This window comes from Onychomys torridus, chromosome 9 (genome assembly GCF_903995425.1).
Source record: "Onychomys torridus chromosome 9, mOncTor1.1, whole genome shotgun sequence".
NCBI classification, from domain to species: Eukaryota; Metazoa; Chordata; class Mammalia; order Rodentia; family Cricetidae; genus Onychomys; species Onychomys torridus.
The window spans coordinates 106,402,942-106,427,832 of NC_050451.1; the positions used below are offsets into that span (position 1 = coordinate 106,402,942).

General features: G+C 43.1%; 1 protein-coding gene across 1 annotated transcript in view; it reads right to left on the minus strand.

The window, feature by feature from the left end:
• Positions 1-24,891, minus strand: part of Abcc4 (ATP binding cassette subfamily C member 4) — a 211,006-nt gene that overhangs the window by 79,390 nt on the left and 106,725 nt on the right. The window contains exon 19 of the mRNA XM_036198541.1: positions 23,895-24,041. Within this exon, the coding sequence (XP_036054434.1) occupies positions 23,895-24,041 (147 nt within the window). The remainder of the gene's footprint in view (positions 1-23,894; positions 24,042-24,891) is intronic.

A 24,891-nucleotide genomic window follows, 5' to 3' on the forward strand; every position in this document is an offset into this window, starting at 1 on the left:
AGAGGACCCAGCCCACTGTGGGTGGCACCAGCCCTAGGCAGGTGAGTGTGGGCTGTGGAAGAAAGCTATGTGAGTACAAGCCAGTGAAGGAGCGGGTAAACAGCATTCCTCCATGGCTTCTGCTTTAGTTCCTGCTTGAGTTCCTGGCCTGACTTCCTTTCCACTACGGACTGTGACCTGGAAGTGTAAGGTAAATAAACCATTTTCCTCCTCCCCAAGTTACTTTAGGCCACAGTGTTTATCACGGCAACAGAAAATAAACTATCATAGTTAGCACATTCAGCTGAACAAATACACTGAACCCCATCACAGCAGGACTAAAGAGAAGTTCCCGTTACAGCAGCCCATGCCGCCACCTGAGAGGTTGAGGAGACTGTCAAAGTCCCGTCCCAGCCAGCAGCCCAGCCAAGTAAATCCCACTCTCCGAAGGGGACTGGAGACCATGGCCAAGAGGAAGCACTATGCACAACAAGAAAGAAGGGCCTGCCCGCGCAGGGCAGAGGGACCAGAAGGACCTGCAGAAGTGGAGAGGGAGATGAGGAGGTGTTCCCTGTCCCGCTCTGCAGAGCAGCTGCTGCCCTTCAGCAAATACCAGCAAGTTTCCCCGTCTCAATAGCACCTTACACAACCTGCCTCGTGCCCACTTTCCTGTGCCTTGTAAACACTTCCAAGTTAAGATGCAAAATATCAACACAAACAGAATCGCACCCCAGGAGTGACGTGGCTAAATTGACAATCATAGGGTCATTAAAGCCTCCTACTTTCCAATACAATCTCAAGTCAGGGAGCCCAGCAGAAGCCGGTAATTAGTGGGTCTCCATAACCAAAGGCACGATTAAAGGCCTTTAGGAGGCGCCAACCGCCCTGTCCCTCTGACTGGTGTGACCTAAGAACAGAAAGCCAAATAGCCGCTGGAGACAGACCAGGATTTTAAACACAAAGGGGGAACGAGGGGGAATTGGGGGCTTCTGCCACACATCTGTCTAGGGAATGGGTTTCCTGTGAAGAAAAGCAAAGGTAGATATTCAAGGGGACCGACCACAGGGCAGGGGTGGGGGACTGCTCTTGAATTTAGAGAAGGGAAGCACTACACACACATTATGCTAGAAAATGGCATCTAAGAACATGCACCAGGATGAAGGATACTTTTCAATAAGGTCCTTGATGCAGGTGAGCAGGGAAGGGTGTGCTCCAGGAAAGCAGGGGGCCCGGGAGCAAGATGGGCAGGGAAGGAAGGCAGAACTGGGCTCAAAGGAACGCCAAACATCCAACGCCCAGGAAGGCAGGGCCGCATTCTCAGTGTGTCTGCAACTGCTCTATTATGTCTGAACTTGAGGCCAAACATAGGACTCGTTTGAGGTTCGGGTCCCAGGAGGTGTGTGTCAGCACAGTACATGCCTTCATTTTTATTTTTAAAAGACAGTGGATAAAAAGAGCTGGGTAAATACTTTCCCCTCAGTGCAGAAGCTATTTGTGAACCTCAACAGGTCACGTCAGAAGAGTCAAGATTCCGACCAAGCTCATTCCCCACTTAGCTGTCCTGCTCTGCCAGCAGCATGAGCCAGGCTACACTGGCAAAATGTTCTCGTTCACACTTAATCTAGAAATGTTCCTTAAGACACACAATAAAAGGGAGCAGTGATACAAAAATTTCAGTTAAACAGAGCGGCTGGGGATGTGGCTCAGTTGGTAGTTTCTCGCCTGTCATGCACAAGACCCCCAGCACCTGCCTAAACTGGGTGTACACGCCCATAATCAGCTGTGGGCAGAGGCAGAAGGATTGGGAATTTAAGGTTATCCTAGGCTGCACTGCAAGTCCCAGCGTGGGCTACAAGAGACCCTGTCTCAAGAAGGAAAATAAAAAGGATTATAAAATATGTAATTCTCAGATTCAAGTTTCTTTCCTTGAACCCTGTTACTTCAGGGTCCAATAAAAACGCAGCAATTCTCATAAACATTAAGATCCCATTCACATTCTAATGAATGTTCTAACCAATGGTACAGTCTGAGGATGTAGCTCAGTGGCAGACTGCTTGCCCAGCACGCATGGGACCCTGGCTCCATCCCTGACACCTACAAAAGTAAAAGTTAAAACACCCCACTGATGTTAGAAAGAGAAAATATTTTGACTGGCTTTTCACTTAATAAACTTCAATTATAAAGCTCATAAATGCTAACCATAAATAATTATAGGAAAATGTGCTATAGCTAGGAGCCCAAGAAGCATTCTTTAAAAATACAAAAAACAGAAATTATATTTTTTAAAATGTCAGCTAGTCTTCGGGCATGAGAAATTCTGAATGTTCTATCAGCAATATCTATCTCTAGCTAAATTCCAGTCTGTGTTCTAACAGGACAAAATCAGAACATGAGAACTGGCCTGTTTAAAACATCAGCCATATATGATTTTTCAGATATAATTTAACATAACAATTTTTAAGTGGAAAATTGATCTTATTGATACTTAAAGGATGCCTCAAATTTAAAAGATAATATTATGTAACCATGGCTGGGCCACCAGTAGCCTTGCTGAAAGGTATCCTCAGCATCATTGGTGGAGAAAGGAATCCAGGTGAAGTTACATCTCTCAGGTTGCTGACTAGCAACGCCCCCACCCAGGATCCTTGGGGATGAGCCTGTCTCATACTGACACAGACATTTCTGTCAAACATGCAGTGTTGGAGTAGACAGCATCCCACAGTCTTGCAGGCTGAACGCAATAGCTTGGGTGAAGTTACTTCCTGCCCTGTCACCTAAGGGTGGGAATCGCACTGGGCAGAAGAAAATAGAAGCATTAAGTCAAACACTCAAAATGCCAGGAGCTCCAGGGAGAAGCCGAGAAATGGCTGTGTGTGCCCACCTCACAGCCACAGGCAACGTGTTGTCATTGCCAAGACCTGTTCATGCGGGACCCCACCCAAGCAGACGGTCTATATTGGAGACTGCCACTCAAAACATGGGTTTCTTTGACACAAGCTGGCTCCATCAGGCTCAACTGATGCTCCTTTCTGGAGGTCTCTCTCCTTTCCAGAGACTGGTCAGTACCATTAACCAATCACAGGAAGAAATCTTACTGTTTCCCATGTTCATGCAGATATTATACATTCTTTTTTTTTAAATTGTTTTATTATGTGTTTTAATTATATATATCAGCCATGGGTTCTCCTGTCTTCCCCCCTCCCACCCTCACCCCCACCTTCCCCCCAGGCCCTCCCCTCCATTCCCATGTCCTCCAGGACCAAGGCACCCCTGGGGATTCATTTAAACCTGGTGGATTCAGTACAGGCAGGTCTTGTCACCTCCTTCCAGACTGAGCAAAGTGTCCCTGTGTAAGCCCAAGGTTCCAAACAGCCAGCTCATGCACTAAGGACAGATCCTGGTCCCTCAGACTGGATGCCTCCCAAACAGATCAAGCTATTCAATTGTCTCACTTATCCAGAGGGCCTGTTCCAGCTGGGGGCTCCACAGCCTTTGGTTCATAATTCATGTGCTTTCTTTCGATTGGCTATTTGTCCCTGTGCTTTTCCAATCTTGGATTCAACCATTCACGCTCTTGCAGTCCCTCCTTAAAACAATAAAAAGAATAAAATCCTTATGCACAGTGAGCAGTTTAGAGTTCTACATAGCAGAATCAATATTCAAGAAGATAAAGAGTTAATTTCTATATTTTTAATATAGGAAATAGCAAAGACATAAATAAGAAAACACACAAAAAAACAAGTATGACGGTGCATGGTGCATGCTTATATCTAGTATTTAGGAGTCTGAGGCAGGAGGATCACAAGTTAGAGTCCAGCCCAGGCTACACAGAGCTTTCCAGACACTCTGGACTATATCATGAGAGTCTGTGGATGCTGAGGAGGTTACAGGCCCTACACTGTTGCCGTGTTTCCACACAGTGCCCTCACTCAGCAGAGGAGAGAGACTTCAATGTGAATGGGTCCTTCTGGCAAAGTCCTGCAAAGTCTGTCAGTTTCCATCCAGAACATTCCACAAAACCCGGCGTGGACAGAGAGAGTTTTCATTCCGTTCTCTCACCATAAACCATTTTAAGGACTGTCCCAACCCAACATGCTGCAAAGAGTCCACAAGACGTGGGTCTTTGATCTTTGTGGCTTCACCATGTATGTTTTTAAAATTTCTGGAATGCACCCAGGGAGGCAAACTGCTTGACAAAGACACTATAAATATCCAAATAAATAAATACATACAAACATCTGGAACCCTGATTAAGCACCAAAGTTTTATTACTTGTGAAGGAGGAGGCATGGGGGGGGGCACTAAGCAGCATTTTTATTTTTAAGAAAAATGCCCCGAGCTTCCCGTATGATAAAGCCTTTGTGATAGGAAAAGGCTGTAGAGACAGTCCTGCAGAAAGCAGGACAGCAGCACCGGCAGCCGCTTTCCACAGCTCAAACTTCCTAAGACTGCGCAAATTCACCTTTACACAACTAAAGTAGAAGAATATTTATGAAGTATTAGCCACTATTTATAACAAAAATAAATGCAGGTGATGTATTCATTTGTATCATCTTCAAATTAGTTGTTCATGTGTATAGGTCTTATTTTATGGGCTATGAAATCATCTTGTGGGCTGAAGATCCAGCAGTGAGGTACTTAGAATAGGAAGGGGAGGAAGGCATCCTAAGTGTCACCAAGTTCCATTAAATTAGACAGATCAAGAGGGAGAGACAATGTGGTTAAATGTAAACCAGTTGTCACATAGTTACAAAACTGTGACCTGCTCAGATTCTGTCCTGTTCAGGATAAATATAAATAAAAACTTTGGATGAGGCCCTTCTAGTTCCTTATGGATCCCCAGTAAAATGGAGATGAGACAGGTGCAGAGAGGTCATGTCCGTGGGCATCTGCACACAGATGCCCTGCTTCTCCGGGGACAGAGCCACAGAGTGCACCTGCACTGCCTGACTCCCCTCCCTCGTCTGCGTGTGCTACCCCTCCGTTCCTGCCAACCGTTCAACACCAGCTCAGTAACGTCCTTCCCTAGTCCAGGCTCATCCTCAGGCTTTACCCGCTCACACCTCAGCTTTACCACAGACGGCCATGCTCCTCACTTCTGCTTTAGCTCCTTATGTCCCTACTGGATTGTCAGCCTTCCACACGTGCAGTGCGTTGGTCCTTACGCCACACGGTCCTATGCCTGTTTTCCCCACTAGGCATCAAGGTACATGAAAACAAAAGACACAAAGTCTTTGAAGACTTCTGGGCCTAGCTTGAGACATGGGGCCTGATTTGATTCAACACCAGACCCCAAAAGCATTTATTCACAGCTGGATGAAGATTAAGTGAATGTACATAGAAACCAGCACTTTCAGTATTTACCCATTTAGAAAAGAGACACTGTGGGATACCATCATGAGAACTGAGACCGATTCTGTGTCTGGCTGGCACTTGACCACCCAGAGAAGGGATGAAGAGGTCACCAAATCTGGATGTCAATAAAGGTGGGAAAACAAATAAATCACCAGTGGCCAGGTTCAAAACAAGAGGAATGTTCCAGCTTGTTCCCGTGGCAGCTGCAACCCAGAAACTTGGCCCTGATACAAAAGCATGAGGGTAAGCTGTGTGGGGGGCAGTGAAAGAAATACCCCAGCCCCAGCACACTCTCCCTTCCCCCACCTCGGCACCTCCACAGCCCATGCCCAGTGGGGCTGCGAGTGCTCAGAAAAGACACGCACATTTATATGGTTCTGGTTTGCCTCTACCTCAAGGAAGCCAGGATAAAATGCAACAAATGGAAGAATTTCATCTTGCTCTTCCTTCTTTGCAGCTTCGAGATATTTAACCATCTAGTGCCATCTCCAATCGCTCTGCCATCCTCACGCCACTCCCACAGTACAACACCCTAAGTCAGTAGGTGCTCTACAAAAAAAAACAAACTTAGAGCTGAATCTTTGGTGGTTAATCACATCTACACCAATAAGTGCCTCCATAACTGCTGTGAAATCCCTTGGCACAGAGCTGGCAAGGCACAAATGGAAACTCACAGATCCCGTGCTGACCTCCCCACCTCCTGCTCTCACTCCCATCTGCTCTGCAATGCACACCAAAGGGGGATCCTCAACTCTTCCCCTGCCACAGTGCCTACACTTGGGCAACTCCACTTCCTCAGCCTTTGCTGAGTCTCTCCTCAGCACTGATGTCAGCCATGGAAAATCTGTCTCTGCACCCCACTCCAATGCGCACCCACCATTCCTCACACTCTGTACACTGATGGGGCTCCCTGTTCACACCACTGTGGTGAAGAAATGACTCCAAGTGATTCTGTTTTCTCTTGGGGGCTGCAGAGATGGCTTCGTAGGGAAGTGCTTGCAGCCCTAGTATGAAGACCCAAGTCTGATCCCGGCATGGCTGTAAATGAGCTCGGTGTGCCAGCATGCCTGTAATCTCAACGCTAGGGGTCCCTGCAAAAGGATCCCTGGGTCTTGCTGCTCAGCCAGCTTGGCTGGATGGGTAAAATCCAGGTTCATGAGACTGTCTGAAAAAACTAAGGTAGACAGCAACTGAAGAGTCAACCAGTGTTCACCTCCATACGTTCATGCACACATGTGCACACACACCTTACCAACCACTCGTCAGCCACACCAGGTTTCCTCTTGCACAAATAACAAAATGACTTCCAATTCAGAGATGAGGCACGGGACTTTCATCTGAAGGAGTGGAGTCCATGACAGCCCGAGAGATTGGATCCTGTCATGATTTTATTTCATTCTGAGCCTACACTGGTATTATTTAATGCAACCAAGTTTTGAATGCCAGTAGAGAACACAGCTAAGGTCATGGTCTGAAAGGACTTTGATGTCCTGTAGAAGCCTGATTTTCCCCTAATATGCATGAAAAGCTTGTGCAGTATGGCTCTTAGGGGATGAATATTTGTTCCTGTGGGTTACAATAGCAGACATAACCTGTGAGTGATGGGAAATGTCGGGCAGAATATGGATTTGGAGGAAAAGGGGTAAGAACGAGTATGAAAAAAATTAGCCATGGAAATCTACAAATATGAGGCTGAGAATATTCTTGCAGACATGTCAGCAGGGTTTTACCAGTAACAGCAGGCACATTTCCACATTCTGCAAGTGGAGAATTTCTGATTAAAAAAAAAATTCAACCAAACAACTTCACAGTCAAACCCTTTTTTCCTTACGTAGGAATTTCTCCTCTCTCCTTAGCTCACAGATTCTGTGGGGAGAGAATGTACCAAGGATGATTATGGTATGGATGACTTTGACTATCCATAAACAAATGCATATTGATTCTTAGGACCATTGCTCGGGAATTGTCTTTGGTGACCTGAATTAATGAAATAGTTTGGAAGTCATTTTGTTTATTTGTGCAAGAGGAAACCTGGTGTGGCTGACGAGTGGTTGGTAAGGTGTGTGTGCACATGTGTGCATGAACGTATGGAGGTGAACACTGGTTGACTCTTCAGTTGCTGTCTACCTTAGTTTTTCAGACAGTCTCATGAACCTGGATTTTACCCATCCAGCCAAGCTGGCTGAGCAGCAAGACCCAGGGATCCTTTTGCAGGGACCCCTAGCGTTGAGATTACAGGCATGCTGGCACACCGAGCTCATTTACAGCCATGCCGGGATCAGACTTGGGTCTTCATACTAGGGCTGCAAGCACTTCCCTACGAAGCCATAAAAATCTGTAACTTTTAAAAAAGACTATTTTCTTATTTTCTTTTTCTGTTGTTGTGATAAAACACCCCAGCAATGGCAACTTACAGGAATAAGAACGTAGCTGTGCTCACAGTTCAAGGGTTTAGTCCATTGGGGTGAGGAAACCAGGAGGCAGAGGCTCAAAGTAGTGGGTCACATCGCATCCACAATCAGGAACAGCCACGGTCCAGGGTCTCAGTCAGGGAAGAGAGCCACCAACCCACAGAGGGAGGGTCTTTCCATTTCAACTGATTTAATCAAGATAAACCCCATAGACCAGGCATCTGTCTCCTAGGTGATTCTTGATTTGTCAGGAAAGACAATTAGCACTAACCATGCATGGTGGTTTAAATGAGAAGTATCCCCCACAGGCTCACAGACTTAAACATTTGGTCCCTATTGGTGGTGCCGTTTGGGAGTCATGGGACATTCAGGAGGGACAGGCTTGATGGAGGAAGTACATCACCAGGGGTAGACTTTAGGAGTGGTAACCTGCTGTGGGATGTTCTGTATGCTGTGAATGTGCTGCTCTGATTGGTTAATAAATAAAGTGCTGATTGGCCAGTAGTCAGGCAGGAAGTATAGGTGGGACAAAGAAAGAGGAGAATTCTGGGAAGTGGAAGGCTGAGTCAGGAGATGCTGCCAGCTGCCACTGCCAGGGGAAGCAAGATGTGAAGGCAGAACTGAAAAAGGTACCAAGCCACTTGGCTAAACATAAATAAAAATGATGGGTTAATTTAAGTGTAAGATCTAGATAAAACGAAGCCTGAGCCATTAGGCCAAACAGTTTAAATAATATAAGCATCTGAGTGTTTATTTGGATCTGAGCAGCTGCAGGCCGAACGGGACTGGAGAAAACTCCAGCTACAGTACCTTGTCCCGCTTCCTGCCATTTCCTGTGTGCTGATGAAATGGAATCCTTCTGCTTCCTGTTCCTGCCACCATGCCATGCTTTCTACCCAAGGACAGTCATGGGATTTTATCACAGCCACAGAAAGGTAACTAATACACCATCAAAAACAAAAAGGAACTGGAAATGGGTCTTCTAAAAGCACAAAAATGAAGAATATATTTGAGTCATATACCTAAGTTTACTAAATAAAAAATTTTTAAAAATAGCTACAATTAGGTATATATGCCAACATTTTATACTGTTTATGAAAAATTGTGGGGGCAAAAAAAGAGATCAAATTATCTTACTATGAACATGGGCTTTCTGACGGCTAAGGCTTCTTGGACAATGCTGTCTAGTAGCTGTCCAAAATGGTGACCTCTCCAGAGCACAGAGCACTAAGAACAAAGCTCTGACCCTCATCTGTTAGCAAGTCATCATCCGAAAACATTAAATGGATCATTCCAGAAGCAAATAATTCAAAAATTTTAATGCCTTTAATTATTGTATAGTATCACTGTTCTATTTCATTATTAGTTATTGTTGCTCATCTCTCTCGGCACATAATTCATGAATTAAACTTTACTGTAAATGTAAAAAGGGGAAGGTCAGTGAAATGAATAATGAGATAATTTGTTCTTTTTTGAGTAAAAGACAAAAAGCTACATACTGAACTCTGCCCCAAAGCCTAAACAAAGGAGTGGGTCTGTCAGTGGCTCCCTCTGGAGCTGCCCACAGTTGGCTCTAGGTTGCCATCAAAATGAGCTCTGGTGCTGCCAAGTCTGATGGCAAAATATCCATATAAACAAGAAGGTTTGCCCTGACCAGACCAACAAGTGAATTCGCCGTCTTTCTCCCATGTCTGTAGACCTAGAGAACACATGGAAACCCTGCAAAGACCAAGAGCATTTGACCTCAGCTCTTCCAAAGAGGGCCTTCTGAGCTCTCCGCTCTGGCCACTTCAATGGCTAAGTTCTCTGACCCTCTCATTCTCTCGTTCAAATACCTATGCTCACTGGCAAGGTGGCTCAGCGGGGAAAGGCGCTTGCCACAAAACCTGAAAACCTCAGTTCAGCCCCAGGACCCACCCACATGGTGGAATGAGAAAATCAACAGCTGAAAGTAGTCTTCTGAGCTCCACATGCCCCTGCCTCATACGTGCAAAATAAACAAATAGGTGTAAGAATAATAACCTGTGAAAACTTAATCCTACTAAACATTATACTGCTTTCTAATAGTGATTTAAAGAGCTCTAGATGAATATGTAATTGTGCTTAATTTATCCTTATAGGAATATTCAAGGATGTTTTAGAATAATTAATAATAATACTTTTAGTAAAATTTTAGAATTCCTTTTTTCTGTTTCTTTCCCCCAGATATCTATCTCTATCTCTCTCTCTCTCTCTCTCTCTCTCTCTCTCTCTCTCTCTCTCTCTCAACACACACACACACACACACACACACACACACACACACACACACACACACAGGTAGGATAACATACTGGGGAATGGCCCCCAGTAAATAACACAGAAGCTGTCACCTGCTTCACCCTTCCCCATTGTTTCGGGAGTACTTCATTTTCAAATGTAAGTCCTTTTGAACATGGATGAAAAACAAGAAGGCAAGACTCGACTAAACAGAACAAAGAATTCAAGAACTAAAGAAGTCAGAGTATCTTTTAGTCACTTTCATGCTTGCCTCAAGCTAGACTTTGCACTTCAACAAACACATGGCATTCTGACACATATCCTGCAGGAGTCCTAGTGGGCACGTGGGGGCTGCCCAGGTCATACAAGCTTTATGAAAAGTTAATGTCTCTAATTACTACGATGTCCACCATCACTTGAGAAGAAATACTGTACTAAGCATAATTTAATCTTTACCTAAAGAGGTGAAAGTTTACTCTAGTTTGAATAGGATAATCCACAGGTCTCAGTAACACATCTTTAGAAAGTGAACACAGGAGGCCGGGGAAAGAGCCAGGCAGTGAGTGCTCCTAACGACCCAAGTTAAGATCCCCAGCACCCACATAAAAGTCAAGCATGGTGCTGTAGCCAGAAACCCATGGAGCTCTGGGGCTTCCTGACCAGACAAGGTAGCCAACTTTGCCAAATTGCTGAGCTCCAGGTTTGGTGAAAGATTGTTTCAAAAAATAAGACTGGGAGTGATTCAGGAAGACTCCTGATGTCAACCTCAGACCACCACGCATCCTTACACCACATGTGCACATGACCCAATAAATAAAAGAAAAGAAAATGTCTGGAAAACACAGGATACACTATCCGGGCAGCTTACGCCAAGTCCCCAGCCCACAGGCATACTGAGAGGTTAGTAAATGTTGAGTTGAAAGACTCACTCTGACCAATGATTCATGGGAATCCCATTCTTTGAGTTTTTATTTCAAGTCCTGCATGTCATCTAAATAGAGAGGGACGGTACCCAGAGACCTGCACGGGACAGAGGGTGCTGCAGACCCGCAAGGCGGACACTCCAAGGCAGAGACCCGAGTGAGGGTTTGGTTTGTTGTCATGTTACAATTGCAGGTGAAGCAAGATAATGAAAGTGACAAAATTGGATACGTCTAGTTTGCCAAAGTAAACAAATGCTGCTGCAAGGAAATGACAGGACACAAGGAAGGAGTCCAAATCTGCCCCACTCTAGGCTGATCCACGTTTGATAAGACGCTAAGTTTTCAATGCCAACAGACACAACCTGTCCTATGGCTGATCTCCGAGGCATCAAAGGAGTAGGGAAAGAGATGCTGTAAAACCCTCTGGCGTCTTCTCACAGACTGCCTGCTTTGAGGGTTTCTTAGCTTTTTTAAGTTAAGAAGCTTTTATCCAATCATTTCTAAACAAATCATATAGTGTGACAGGGCCACTGAATGTCAGCACAGAACAGGGCACAGAGGAGACCCTGGCGTAACTGACGCTGACTCCCATAGTCCAGGGGCTGGCGAGGGGCTTCCCACCTGCAGACACACCTCACTACTGTTAACCAGCAAGGACTCTTCTGTTGGGCCTCTCTCCACCCTGGCTATGTATCTTGATATTTCTCAAGGCAATTAGAACCAGTCAGTTCTAATATAGCATTTAAATTGTTGGTTTATTAATGCTAATGGGGCAGTCGACGTAGTAGAGAGTTATATTTGTCGTGTTTGATTTATTACACCCTTCAACGTCCTGAAAAGATAACCCATGGCTCCGAAGAACCAACCAGAAATCTCATTTCTTTGCAGGCTGCTGTAGCTGTATTTTGCGCAAGAGGAAGTTGAAGTATCAAGCTGTTCATCTGACAGACATGTAGAAGGACCGCCCAGAATTAACTGGAGCGAACAAACCACAGAGTGTCTTTAAAAACATCCCATGAATAAAATTTGAAGGCCCAACAATCTAAAACTGCCTCAGGTCAACTTTAAATTTCACTTGTGAAATTTGTCATTTTTCACGCTTTTTGCAAAAGGTGAATACATGGAATTTCTACATTTTGACCTGTAATAGCATTTAAAAAAAAAAAAAAAAAGTTTCTCTCACTCCAAGGAAGTATATCCACCCACTTACCTGGAATAATTCCAAAGTGCCATTTAAATAGAACTTAATTTATAAAATTTTAAACTGTCTTTCCTTAATTACAAATAGACTTCTGTCCTGAACTTCAGTCATATCATTTTCAAGCAAAAAGTAAACCAGATGTTTGGTACTTACATGCGAAATTGAGCTCTCATTGTAAGACCAAATTAAATTTAAAATGAACTCTGGAATGAAGCTAAGCCCCATTGAAAACAAAAGCAAAAACAAAACATGCAAAGAAACAAAAACCTACAATACTGGTTGTGTTTGAGGCTTGTTAGTCTTTGGTGATTTATCTACTTTTCCACAAAGACAAGAAAACATGCACACCACACAGTCATTATTTATCAGAACTAGTGTGATGTTTGAATGAGAAGAGTCTCCCACAGGCACGGACACTTGAACACGCAGTCCCCAGTGGGTGGTGCTGTTCCAGGAGGCGTGGGAGGTAGAGCCTTCCTGGAGGAAGTACGTCACTGGGGGTGGGCTCTGAGAATTTAAATCACAGACCACTTCAGGTTCACTTTCTCTGATTCCTACTGGCACTGAGGCTGTGAGCTCGTGCTTCCTGTTTCCACTACTGTGCCTGCTCTGCCTCAGGTGGCCATGACGAACTCTTACACCTCGGGACCCATAAGCCAAGATGAGCTCACTCTTCCCATAGTTGCTGGTGCTTATGGTGTTTTACCGCAGTAACAGAAAAGTAGCTAAGCTGTATAGCATATTTATTTAGAATTTTTTAATTATGAAAATAAAATCCCTAAAATTATCATGTCATTTAGACAGCCAAAAAAGAAAAAATTCAATTAGTCAATGTTAATGACCTATGTGCCTGGCACTGTCTTACATCACACACACACACACACACACAGAGTTGGTTCTATAATGTCCATATATATCACATATAATGTTGGAAGCAAGCTCGAAAGCCAGGTTCTCTACCACAGCGTACCATGGTTCAAAACCACCACAGAGCAATTCTTGCTGGGTTATTTCTACTTGTCTGGTTATTTCCAAACGCTCTGTCTTACACCCCTTTAACTGAAGATGGTGATATAAAGCGTACTGCATCATGAAAAACTAACTCTCACACGCACACAGAAACATGCATCTGCTGAACACAGCTGCTTCAGTCCAGAGGACCCTAATCGACAGCCAGGGCACTCTCAAATCTGATTCCAGATCAAAAGCCACCGTGAAAATTAAGGGGAGAAAAGATGATTCTATCTAAAACTATGAGGTTCTCCCATTTCGCCACACAAAAGCTCACACTCTGACCTATTCTCAACATTCAGTGATTTTAATAAAGAAAACCCTAGAATGGGACATCCCTGAAAGTTAAGTCAATGAAGGAGCTTTACCCCCACAGCTTTTGGGGTATGGAAGAAGAGTGGTTAGCTGAAACTTTTCACACGGGGCTTTTGAACTCTCAAATGTAGGAGAGGCGCTGAGTGTGCTTGCCCGGACTCAAGACCGGGTGAGTTTGTCGGACTGTGACAACCAGCTGATATCTGGATTACACATGTGTCCCTCTGATCAGCTCAGGCTAGTTTGCCAACACTCATTTACCTATTCCTAACGCCAAGGGAGAATGACCTTCCAGTACCCCAACATGCACCACAAGGAAGCCTCCCACCAATAGGGCCACATCAAGACCAGCTGTGAAAAGTTGGTATTAAAGAGAACCTGCTGTCTACAGTATAATACATGGGAGGGTCATACTAAACCCATTTTGACTTTCATTTTTATGATAAGCAAAAAGGAAATTAGAGAGAAGATGTATATCAGCATGAGATACAGTTTTTCAGATGTCAATAAGATCTTATTCTCCAAAAAGGAAAGAAGAAATTTACAGTCCATATACCACCACCACCACCACCACCCAAAAATTAATTTCATGATTCTAGGCCATTCTGACTGCAACAGAAGAAATTTTTCTTTTATTTAAAAATGTATGAGTGTTCTGTCGTCATGCATGTAAGTGCACCACATGAGCATGGTACCTGTAGAAGTCAGAAGTGAGCACTGAACATTCCAGAATGGGTGTCACAGATGGCTGAGTCACCATGTGGGGGTACCGGGAACCGAGCCCAGGTCCTGTGCCTTAGCCACCTGCTGCCCCTGCAGGTCACTGCTCTAGCCCTTCTTTTTAGTTTTAATGGTGACGCTTCCTTGTTCTCTTACACCTGCGCACTTCCAAGTAATGAAAACAAAAATCAGACTGTGCTTTGGTCTGTGCCGCGAAGCATGGATGAGCCAGGTGTGTGGAATCGGACTTGTGAGAAAGCACACGTCAGAATGAGTCACCTGACACTGGGGTGCCAACAAGAGGCATGGTGTGCTGATGTTCTTCCCCAGCTCTCAAACCTCCAGATCAGATTATAGGCTTCCTGAGTGCCAAAAGAGCCCAGCCATGGAATCCAAAAACTTCAAACTTCAAGTTCAGAGAGAAATCCTGAACTAACCCCCACAGGCAGGGATGAGGCCACTGGCCTCTAAGGTCCGACAGCAAGCCTAGTGAGGCACCACCTTCCAGCAAGGCAGACCTGCAGGCAGGACTTTCCCAAAATGAGGAGAGTGACTACATGTGAAATAATGCCTGGCTAAAGGTTTCCAAATACTCAGAACAAGTCTAAATTAGACTTTCCAGGTGTTCAGGAGGTTGAAACATTTGCCCACATGACACAATCCATTGAAGTGCAAATGTAAAAAGGAAAGAAACGTGAAAGTAGATACTTCCCAGAATGGAAAACCCGATTGTGAGACAGCTTTCTGCACAAGCACACATTTTAATAAACTTTCACTCAAAATGCACTTGAAAGCTTGTCAAATCTTTCTTCTAGATATTAATCCAGCTTCTAATAAAAGTGGGGGATTTTTTTCCCTCAAAGATTAATCCTGGTTTCCAAGAATAAGATACTCAATGGGTTACGGCTGATTGCACGATAACATTACTAACAGAGAAAATATCATTGCTTACATAGTACCAAGATGTCTAGAAAGCCCAGAGTGTATGTGGGTCTTTGTTACTCTGAAGGTCCCTGCCCATAGCATGGTGACTTCCCTGATGGGTCAGGAATGTGTTTGGATGGTAGTGGAGACTTGGAGTTGGCTGTCACTCAGCAACTGTGATCTTAAATACAGAATTGTGGACTTAGATTTCCCGGACTCCTTCATCCACCCATTTGTGTGGTTTCAGTATAAAACAACTTGCCCTGACGTATCAGGAGAAGAACAAACTTAATGAAATCAAAGCCGGTCCTGATGTCACTGACGGTGAAGATATACACTGTCAGGCCATTTGGGGAGTAAGCTAGGTATCTCTGTCCATCCACAACTCCTAAATTTACAACCTGTAACACTCCTACACAGAATCAGAGAATGCAGTGGGTTTTCTGTTCTTGTATATTTTTATGTTTTCTTAAAACAATCTATTGTCTGTGGCTATTTAAGCATGCAAAGTCCTGTGAAGATGGAGTTTAATAGAGACACCCAGAAGCTGACCAACAAAGACCTGAGAAGAAAAGGAACTCCATTTTTAATTGTTGGAGGCCAAGGGCAAGGGAACGGAAGTGGATGGTTTAGCAATGACAAGGCCATGTTACCACCATATAGGGACAGGTCAACTCCTCAGTCCTGCTCAGCCTCCCCTTCACTACAGGTGTAACACATCTGTTATTAGCATGTCTTAAAACACATGCATTTTCTCCTATTTCTTGGGGCCACCAGTTTACAAAACACAACTATGAAAGTAGAAGACCCCAAGCTATGGAAAGGCCGGAAGTCCTCTTCAAGGTACACTGAAGCCTCAAAGAAATGTATTAGGTGTTTGATGGTTTTACTTCCTCAGCTGGTAAACCACTAGAGAACCTAGAACCACAGGCCAGGTTCCCGAATCACGGACATCATTTCTGGTTTTTCTGTCTAGGCCCTCCCACTCTATAGACTAGGCCCCATGGCCTGTTGGCAGCTGCTCTTTAGAAAGCAGAACTCAGTTCCATATATCTGCCAACTATCCAACAAAAGGGTGCAATTTTATTCTAATTATCCCTGCACTCCATTGTTCCTGCTGGGCGTATCTTGGGGAGATGTAAATGCCCCTCTGAAGCTTTCCCTTGCTCTAAGAAACCAACATGTATTTACTCATCAACTACAAAGTCCCCGATCCTGAGTCTGAGACATGTGGTAATAAAATAACAGATAAATCTGAAGATGGCAGGGAGCACAAAGCCAACACAAGACACAGGTAGTGCATATATAATTAACTGCAAAACAAAACAACAGACAAACAGAATTCAAACTTAGTAAGTCCCTACTGATTTCTACCTAATAGCCCCAAATTATGTTCTATCCCAGCTAGACTCTCCATAACATCCATATTTATTCATGATGGAATTGGTACTGAACTCACTGTATTTTCTCTTGAAATGTTGCACACAAGAAGAAGCTTGGGAAGGTTCTATGATATACGTGTTCCCTGAGGCATTTCTGACTGTGGAACTAACACTGGGGAGAAACCTTTCAAATGACAGCATTGAATGGCATTGGATCAGGAACCCATCTACGCATCCCAGATGGCAATGGCCATGGATGGCACATATACCTAGTTCTAAGTTAGCTGGATTTAAACAGCATGGATCCTGAACCATTGGGTGCCCTACAGTAGAGGACATTAACATTATAGTCATAGAACTTCTCTACCTTCAGAGAAGACAGACTCACAAGGCTAGCATGATACTCAGATACTAAATACAAATGCCAAAAAGGGTAACTATCATCTTGACAAGTACTATGGTAAACCGGATAGAAGCAGACAAAAAAAAATTATACTTTATGTGAGATAAAATGTGACTCAGTGATGTAAATATTTAGATTTTTTTCCCAGTCTGTTCATTTCAAAATGAAGAATAACGTTTATAATAGAGGGGACAAGGATGAAATAAAAATATGCATGTAACATTTAACATAAGCCTTAGTGGAAAATAATTTGAAATAATTAAGAGAAATGTCATCCTTTTAATCTTCTGAAATACAACACGATCATAATTTTGAACAAGTTAACAGCTTCCCAATTTTATCTTTTAAAAATTCTATTGAACAACCATGAATACAGCGCTCTCTCTCTCTCTCTCTCTCTCTCTCTCTCTCTCTCTCTCTGTGTGTGTGTGTGTGTGTGTGTGTGTGTGTGTGTGTGTGTACGTGCTCATGCATGTTACTAAGCTGCCAGTATTTCCATGTACAATTTATTATGGAGAAAAAATGAATAAAGAGCAATTGGAACATTCTACCACATTTAAAGTGTTCATTAAAACAGTGTAATATTTGCCAGCTGTAGAAAAATACCACAATAATCTCATTTAGAGAGATTACGGATGAAATAACAACAGCAATCAAATATATGTAACTATGTAACTATTTAAACTCATAACAAAGGCTTTTATTATGCTATTAGCAGTAAATGGGCAACTCCCGTAAAATATCACTTAATATCACCCCGATAAGAGTTTAAGTACACATAACCATTGTTATGTGAAAAACATTATTTTTAATATGTGACAACTTGACAGGATTTAATTGCCACACCTACTTCAAACCATTAGCTACTTCATTCAAACCAGAGAAAAATAATATTTATGTGGCTATTGAGGATCACTATGATTAATGCAATCTTTTGTGTAATTCCTTTTGTACTCACTCACGTTTGTTATTATTAACAAGGAAAAAATGAAAGGGGTAATGTGTGTTTTTGTTTTGCAACAAAGCTTTTCTGACGATGACTAACTTCTTCCTTTGAACAGAAAAAGCCTCTTGAACTAACTAACGTACATATAAATATATTCTTTACAACATGCACAAAGCAAGGAAAAGGTTTTTTTAAAAAAGAAAAAAAAGAAAGAAAGAAAGAAAGAAAAGAAAAGCCCGTAGGCCTTATGCCAGAATTAAAACCAATCTAGGCAGGATGAGTCCATGAAAGCCGTCAGGACGGGTGCTATTCTTATTCCCCATTTCTTACAGCTCATCTACACTCAAGGAAGAGAAATCCTTGTTTCTTTTAGCCATATCCACAACAGATCTTAGTTGAAAGGAAACAGAGCGAGTGATCTGGCATGAATGGGCACCTCACCAATTTCCAGCGCCATTGCTGAATATTTATGTTGGTGACGAAGGATAACACCGGTGAGATATTTTAACACCAAGCTTTGCCTTGTAAATCGTCTGAGTGATGCTGTGTCAAAACAACACCTACCATAAATCAGAGGTTTTTAAGACCAGTATTTCTTGTTTAAACATGCTACCTGCTCAGCAGAAGCACTTGTGTGAACAGGCATAGATTAATGTGTGCTGCTAAGCAGAGCCATTTTACCTCCGAACTTATAGAGCTATAATTTAACAGGCCTATTATTGTCAGGGTAATTTTGACAGTGCCGTATTATACTTGCTAAAATATGCATTTAGTGCTAACTCCAGTGGTCACTGGAGCTGAATAAACAGACAGGTATCCTGCAATTAGATTTCTTCTCTATTGAGGACTTTCTTCTTTTACTTTTCTGGCAAAGGCAAGGTATGTTGACAATTGATGTTATAAATGCTCCAGCAAGACAGCCTTTCTGATGGTACAAAACACTCACTGTGCAGCTTTCAACTCTCCTTCCACGTCTGCTTGAGTTCTTTAGCAGCTTAGCCTGGATTCCTAGGACTCCCTCTCCAGACTGGAGAAGAGGAGCATTATTGTAAAGCACTGACAGCCCTCCTCCCACAGCCTGATCTAGAATAGCTTATATTTGTGAAATCACCAACGAGCCCAATTTCCCACTCAATCGATCTGTGAGTCTTAATCATTATGCAATCTCTAGTTTTTTTTTTATTAGGATAGATATGAGAGTGCCTATCTTAAAGTCTAGGGCTATTAGTGATGGTGGCCACTTCCATCAAAAGAACGTGTGTGTGTGTGTGTGTGTGTGTGTGTGTGTGTGTGGTGTATCATTTAATATATATTTTAAATCAATAGAAGTCAGTATGCTACTTTTCCTTCTTTCCCAGTATTTTATTTCTTACACACTTAATTCTAAAATGGTGACATAGGCTGATACTCCTTTTTACACTGTGGAATGCACACACAGAACGACGCAGGGAAAAATCTGTCATTGAATGAACACATTGGCCATCGCCCAAGACTAACTCTGTACCTCCTACAGAAAAGAAACAAATGTGTCTACCTGTACCAGTGGCTCCATTTCTTCCAGGCAAACAGAAAAATTAAAGCTCCGTAAATGTTTCTATGGAATCTGAAGTTAATGCAGTCAGCCACTCGCACTGTGACCAAAACTGGACAAGAGAAGACACGGCCACTAGCCAGCCACTCTTCTGGTCTCCAGGAGAGAAAGGAAAAGCTGCGTGACTGGATGGGACAAATGGTCTTTGTGGATTCAGATGATATGGAAGTAAAGACATAGTGATCATCTTTCTCCCTGAAGGAAAACAGCAGTCAGTCACAACTAACCCTTTAGGAAATAATACCCATCTAGACAGGGGACAGTCCCTGCCTATTCCAGAGTCTAGTTCAGAGAGTGTTGAGTGGGGATCAAAATATCCTCTTTGAAATGCTAGGTGCTCTCCAGTAGCACATAAAGATTTCCATAATACAGCTTGATGTTTCAGTCATATAAATGGGGGAATGCCTTTTAACGTTTTTTGTTGAGTCTCACGAGGTACACAGACACAAACTAGAAAAGGAGAATTTTTCCAAGAAAGCTTTAACAGCAGATCCAGGTCTTGCCATGCAAGCACTCTGGGGCTCTGTCCCTGCAATTCTGCAGCTCATGCTGCCCTCTTGTGACCAATGTCCAGAGTAGCCTGGCTCCCTGCAAGGAAAACCTGCTTGTGATCACAGGAGAAATCCGATGTTTATGTCTGTTAACACGCTCGACCCAGAGTTTGTGTGGCCCTGTGTATTACGGGATCTTCTTAAACTGAAGTGCTAAGCTGGGAGATAAACTAATGAGGAAGAGGGAGATGAAAAGGGAACCAGAAGATGACTAGAAACACCATTTGTCTCGAGTGCCAACTCAAATGTTGGAAAGCAGAAGAACACAGCTGAGACGTGAGGTTCTGTGACAGATGGACTTGCCATCACCAGGCCATCTCGGGGAGACGGGGTCAGAAAACAAAGAAGAGTGAGAAGGAAGGGAGGCGGGAATGAAGAGGAAGAAGGAAAGCTGGTTCTGGCAATCTAAGGTCATAAACTGTTTTGGTTTGAAATTGATCCTAATTATGAGCTTAAGATTTATCAGGTTATGAAACATGAGGAAACAGTCAGGGGCCATATTATATAAACACACTGTGACTAACTCTGCACCCTCGTGCATGGGTTCTACAAAGAGAGTAACTTCACATCTTATGACTTGGGTGTGACTTTGGTCACCAGCCATATGAGACGATATCATCGTGGAGGTTTGTTCCACTCTCTCCTTTAGATGCCAGTCTTGGGGTGAAGGCTAAGTGGCCAGTGTTGCAGCTCCATGGAAGGCCTGGGTTTCTGGACAAGTGCCAAGGTCACCCACTGATCAGCACCAGGGAGAGGCCAGGAAGTACCACTCCTGGGTAGAGAGCAAGGCAAACCCATGCAGAAGGAACAAGACACTTTTAACTTCCAGGATATGTTCTCTGGGGTTCTGACACAAGCAGCAACCAGAGAAGGATGGAGGGGTCAGATCTTAGGTCCAAGCTGGGCTCAAGACACATCAGATGGTGGTGAGGTATTGAGGGGACTCCGCAGGAGGCAGAGCTACGGGGCTCCAGCTGAAGTTTCCATACCAATCTACTCCTGTGTCTACAGTACTGGATACTACATGCTGGCAAAAATCCTTCTAGTCCCTGAAGCTTTCTAAAGTCATGGAGGGTACCAGGATGCAGAGACGGCAGGAAACTCCTGCTGACCTCAGGGGCTCCTGAAGGCTCTCTGAGGAAACATTATTTAAAGATATTTTTCTTGTGCCTTTACATTACTCAGCAAAAATGCTGTGTAACTGAGGAGGCATGACATAACAGGGGTGCTTCTGTACACATTATGTGCTTAATAACCACTTCAGTACATAAATAATTAATGTTACAGGCTATATATAGCATAATTCATAACTTGGATGTATCTCTTCACCATTGAAAAATGTGCAAAACACTGTTCAAATGAGAATTGAAATCTTAAAAAGTTTTTGAATTTTTTCTGTTTTAAGTACTCCAATGAAAAGGTAAATAACTCGTGTTTACATTTATGGCAGTGAGGTGTACCTTTGGGGGTTTATCTGGGCTCTGTTTTCACTGAAGGGAGAAAGTCCTGCTAATAGATACAGCAGGGAGAGAAGAAAGGAGTACCTCTGCTTGATGGAAGTAGTTACCCCCAGATTTAGACCAGGCCCTGAATCCCTCAATAAATAACGGTACCAGGAACAGCTTATGGCCTGGAACAGGAAAAGCCTGGTGAGTAGGACAGGGAGCAGAGCCTGGGAGTGGAACACAGCCTGCAAACATTCCAGGTGTCCATGCAGTTAACCAGCCAAGCAGCTACGATGCTCAGAGCGCCAAATCCACCAGCTCCCTTCTGAGCGCAGCTCCAGCCAGACCGCACTGGGCATGTGTGGCTCATTATTCTCTGGGCTCCACCTCATGCCCAGACTAGATAGCATCTGTGGGGTTAATGCACATGTGATGCCTTCCACAACAGCATTATTTAACTCTCACGACAATCATGTGAAACAGAAGTTCAGAATTGGTATTTCCATCCTACAGGCAAGAAAACTGAACTCCAGGGCTACTCTCCCAGTCACTCACCTTCTTTTTTGGGAACTGATGGGAGGCTAGGGTACCACTGCAAACACTGAAGATCACTCACCTGCTTAAAATCTCAGTTTCTAAGAGATGGGTATGGATACTGCCCCCATTTACACATATGAACGCCAAGGCACAGAGAGACTGAGTAACTGGCTTACAAACATCGTCACAGCTATAACCAGAGTTCTCACAAGGGGCTAGTGTTGAGATGGCCACTCGCACCAGGGTCCACACTTCTAACCAACACATCCTACTTTGAAAATTGTTCATCTGACACTATCCAAATGCTTTGCTCTAGGTCCAGCAGCTACTTAATGGCCAGCCGGTCCTCGGTGCTCCCTCCAGGTCACATTCCTCCACAATAGGTCCCATTAATTATCACCTGCATAAACAAAGGTGCCCCAGGCCTTGCCACTGACCCCCAGATGACCAGAGTCTGTGATGATGACTAACACTTCCGAGGAATTCGGCCCAAGGAGGTACCTGCAGAAGCAAAGTGGGTCAGAGGACCATTGTGTGGGGCCTCCATCCATTCACACAAAGGCACTGAGTACAGGGATCTATCTCTTCAGCACAAAGACTGTCATACAACCACAGTCCACAGAGTTAAGAGGGTCACAGGTGACAGTTAAACAATAAATGACAAAGAAGGAACTGGGGTTTTGTGGTTGTTTTTGTTTGTTTTAAAAACAGAGTTAGATGGGATGTAATGGTGCAGAATCTCAGCACTTGTCTGAAGAGGCAAGAGAGCTCTCCTCACCAGTTCAGGGTTAGCCTAGTCTACACAGTGACTTCCAGTCCAGCCAGGGCTACTGTAGCAAGAGACTACTTCAAAATACTAAATAAATAATATGTTTATATTATATTATAATAAGTGAGAAAAAATACTGGGGGTGATCACATTTTGGGGGCTTTAGATAAATCTTTAAGACCAGTCAGGTCAACCTCATAGTCAAATCCTCAGACTTCCAGAAATGAATGATCCTCCAAGAAAAGAAGCAATTGCACAGCCCCTCATCTCCTGCTCAGAGAGGGTCCCTCCTAATGAGACCCTTCAAAAGGTAGTACAGGCCAACACTGTGTGAACACAGGAGGTGTCTTATAACTGTGCAACTATGTTCTATCTGCCGTAAGGTGTGCAGGGAGCTCTGTGAGCCACATGACAACAGGATTCACAACACTTTCTGCAAACGGAGTGTAGATATGTTGTTACACACCTTTACACACTGAGATAACTCTGTGTAACTGAGTGTAGATGTGTTGTTACACACCTTTACACACTGAGATAACTCTTGTGTAACTGAGTGTAGATGTGTTGTTACACACCTTTACACACTGAGATAACTCTATGTAACTGAGTATAGATGTGTTGTTACACACCTTTACACACTGAGATAACTCTTGTGTAACTGAGTGTAGATGTGTCGTTACACACCTTTATACACTGAGATAACTCTTGTGTAACTGAGTGTAGATGTGCTGTTATACACCTAGCCTATACACAATGAGATAACTCTATGTAACTGAGTGTAGATGTGCCATTACACACCTATCCTATACACAATGAGATAATTCTATGCAACTGAGTGTAGATGTGTTACACACCTATCCTATACACAATGAGATAATTCTATGCAACTGAGTGTAGATGCGTTGTTACACACCTTTATACACTGAGATAACTCTATGTCATAAATGTAGATGTGTCGTTACACACCTATACACACTGAGATAACTCTATGTAACTGATAATTTAGATTTCCTACTGTGGGAGGGAAATATCAGGGAAGCTTACTGTAGAAAACAAACATTTGCAGAGTTATTTCCTCTAATATCGCCTCCGCTTTCAAAGAAAGAGATGTCATCAGCTCTTCAATGCATTAACGGGACACACGTCCTAGCGGAATTCTTCATCTGACTTACCGATTGGATTTCTATCGAAGAACAATACTGGAGCTTTCAGGATTGATTCAAACATCCTGTTGTGCAAAGTTTGGGAAGCGTTGACAAGAACATAGAATACCAACAGGGATCTTGCTATGCCAAAAAGGACTGTGATGGCAGTGAAACCTGAAAGAAAGAAAAACCATCCAGAGAAAATAGGATCTTTACGTTTTCTTCAATAATGCTACAGCAGGTTGGAGAGTCTATAAAGATATTATTTATTTTATTACATAAACATCTAGGTCCTACATAAGTATGATGTATTTATAAGATAGACTGACAAAAATTAAAATCTTTTTCTCACTGAATGGAAAATATATTTGTGGGGGTAGGGTGGATAAAGTATTAACAGCAGGCTTTCATAAATAAACTGCATGTTCTAGTAAAAACTCTGAAGAAAGATAATCATAGGAAAGTGGTCCTTTCTGTCTCTATATCCCAACGATTATTTATAAGTCCCATAACCTGACACTGTAGTGGGTTTTGCTAACAATGTGACTCTAACAGGGAAAAGATTTACCTTTTCCTTGTAGTCAATGCCCAAGTACCTTTAAAGAATTTGAAAAGACCACATTAAGTTGCAAATGGAAAAACTTAAATGGTTGAATTATGAGAAAATATAAATCATGTCTTAACATAGCTAGTTAAATAAGCAGCTAATCACTATGTTTATATAAGTATAAACATAATTTATTTTAAATGAGCACCATTTAAACTATATGTTTAATTAAGGCATGCTTGGATAACCACTCTGCACAGATATGTGTGTGGTGAGGGGTGTGCTGTGTGTTGCTGTGGATGGACCATCTCTACATATATGAGGCAAGCATTCTACCACTGAGCTACATCCCTAACCTCTGTTCCCCTTGTATCTAGTAGCTTTTAGCTTACACTGCTACCCAGAACAGGAAGAACTGATGTGGTAAACATTTTGCCTTATAACAACACAGTGTTATTATCTAACCTCTGAAAGCCG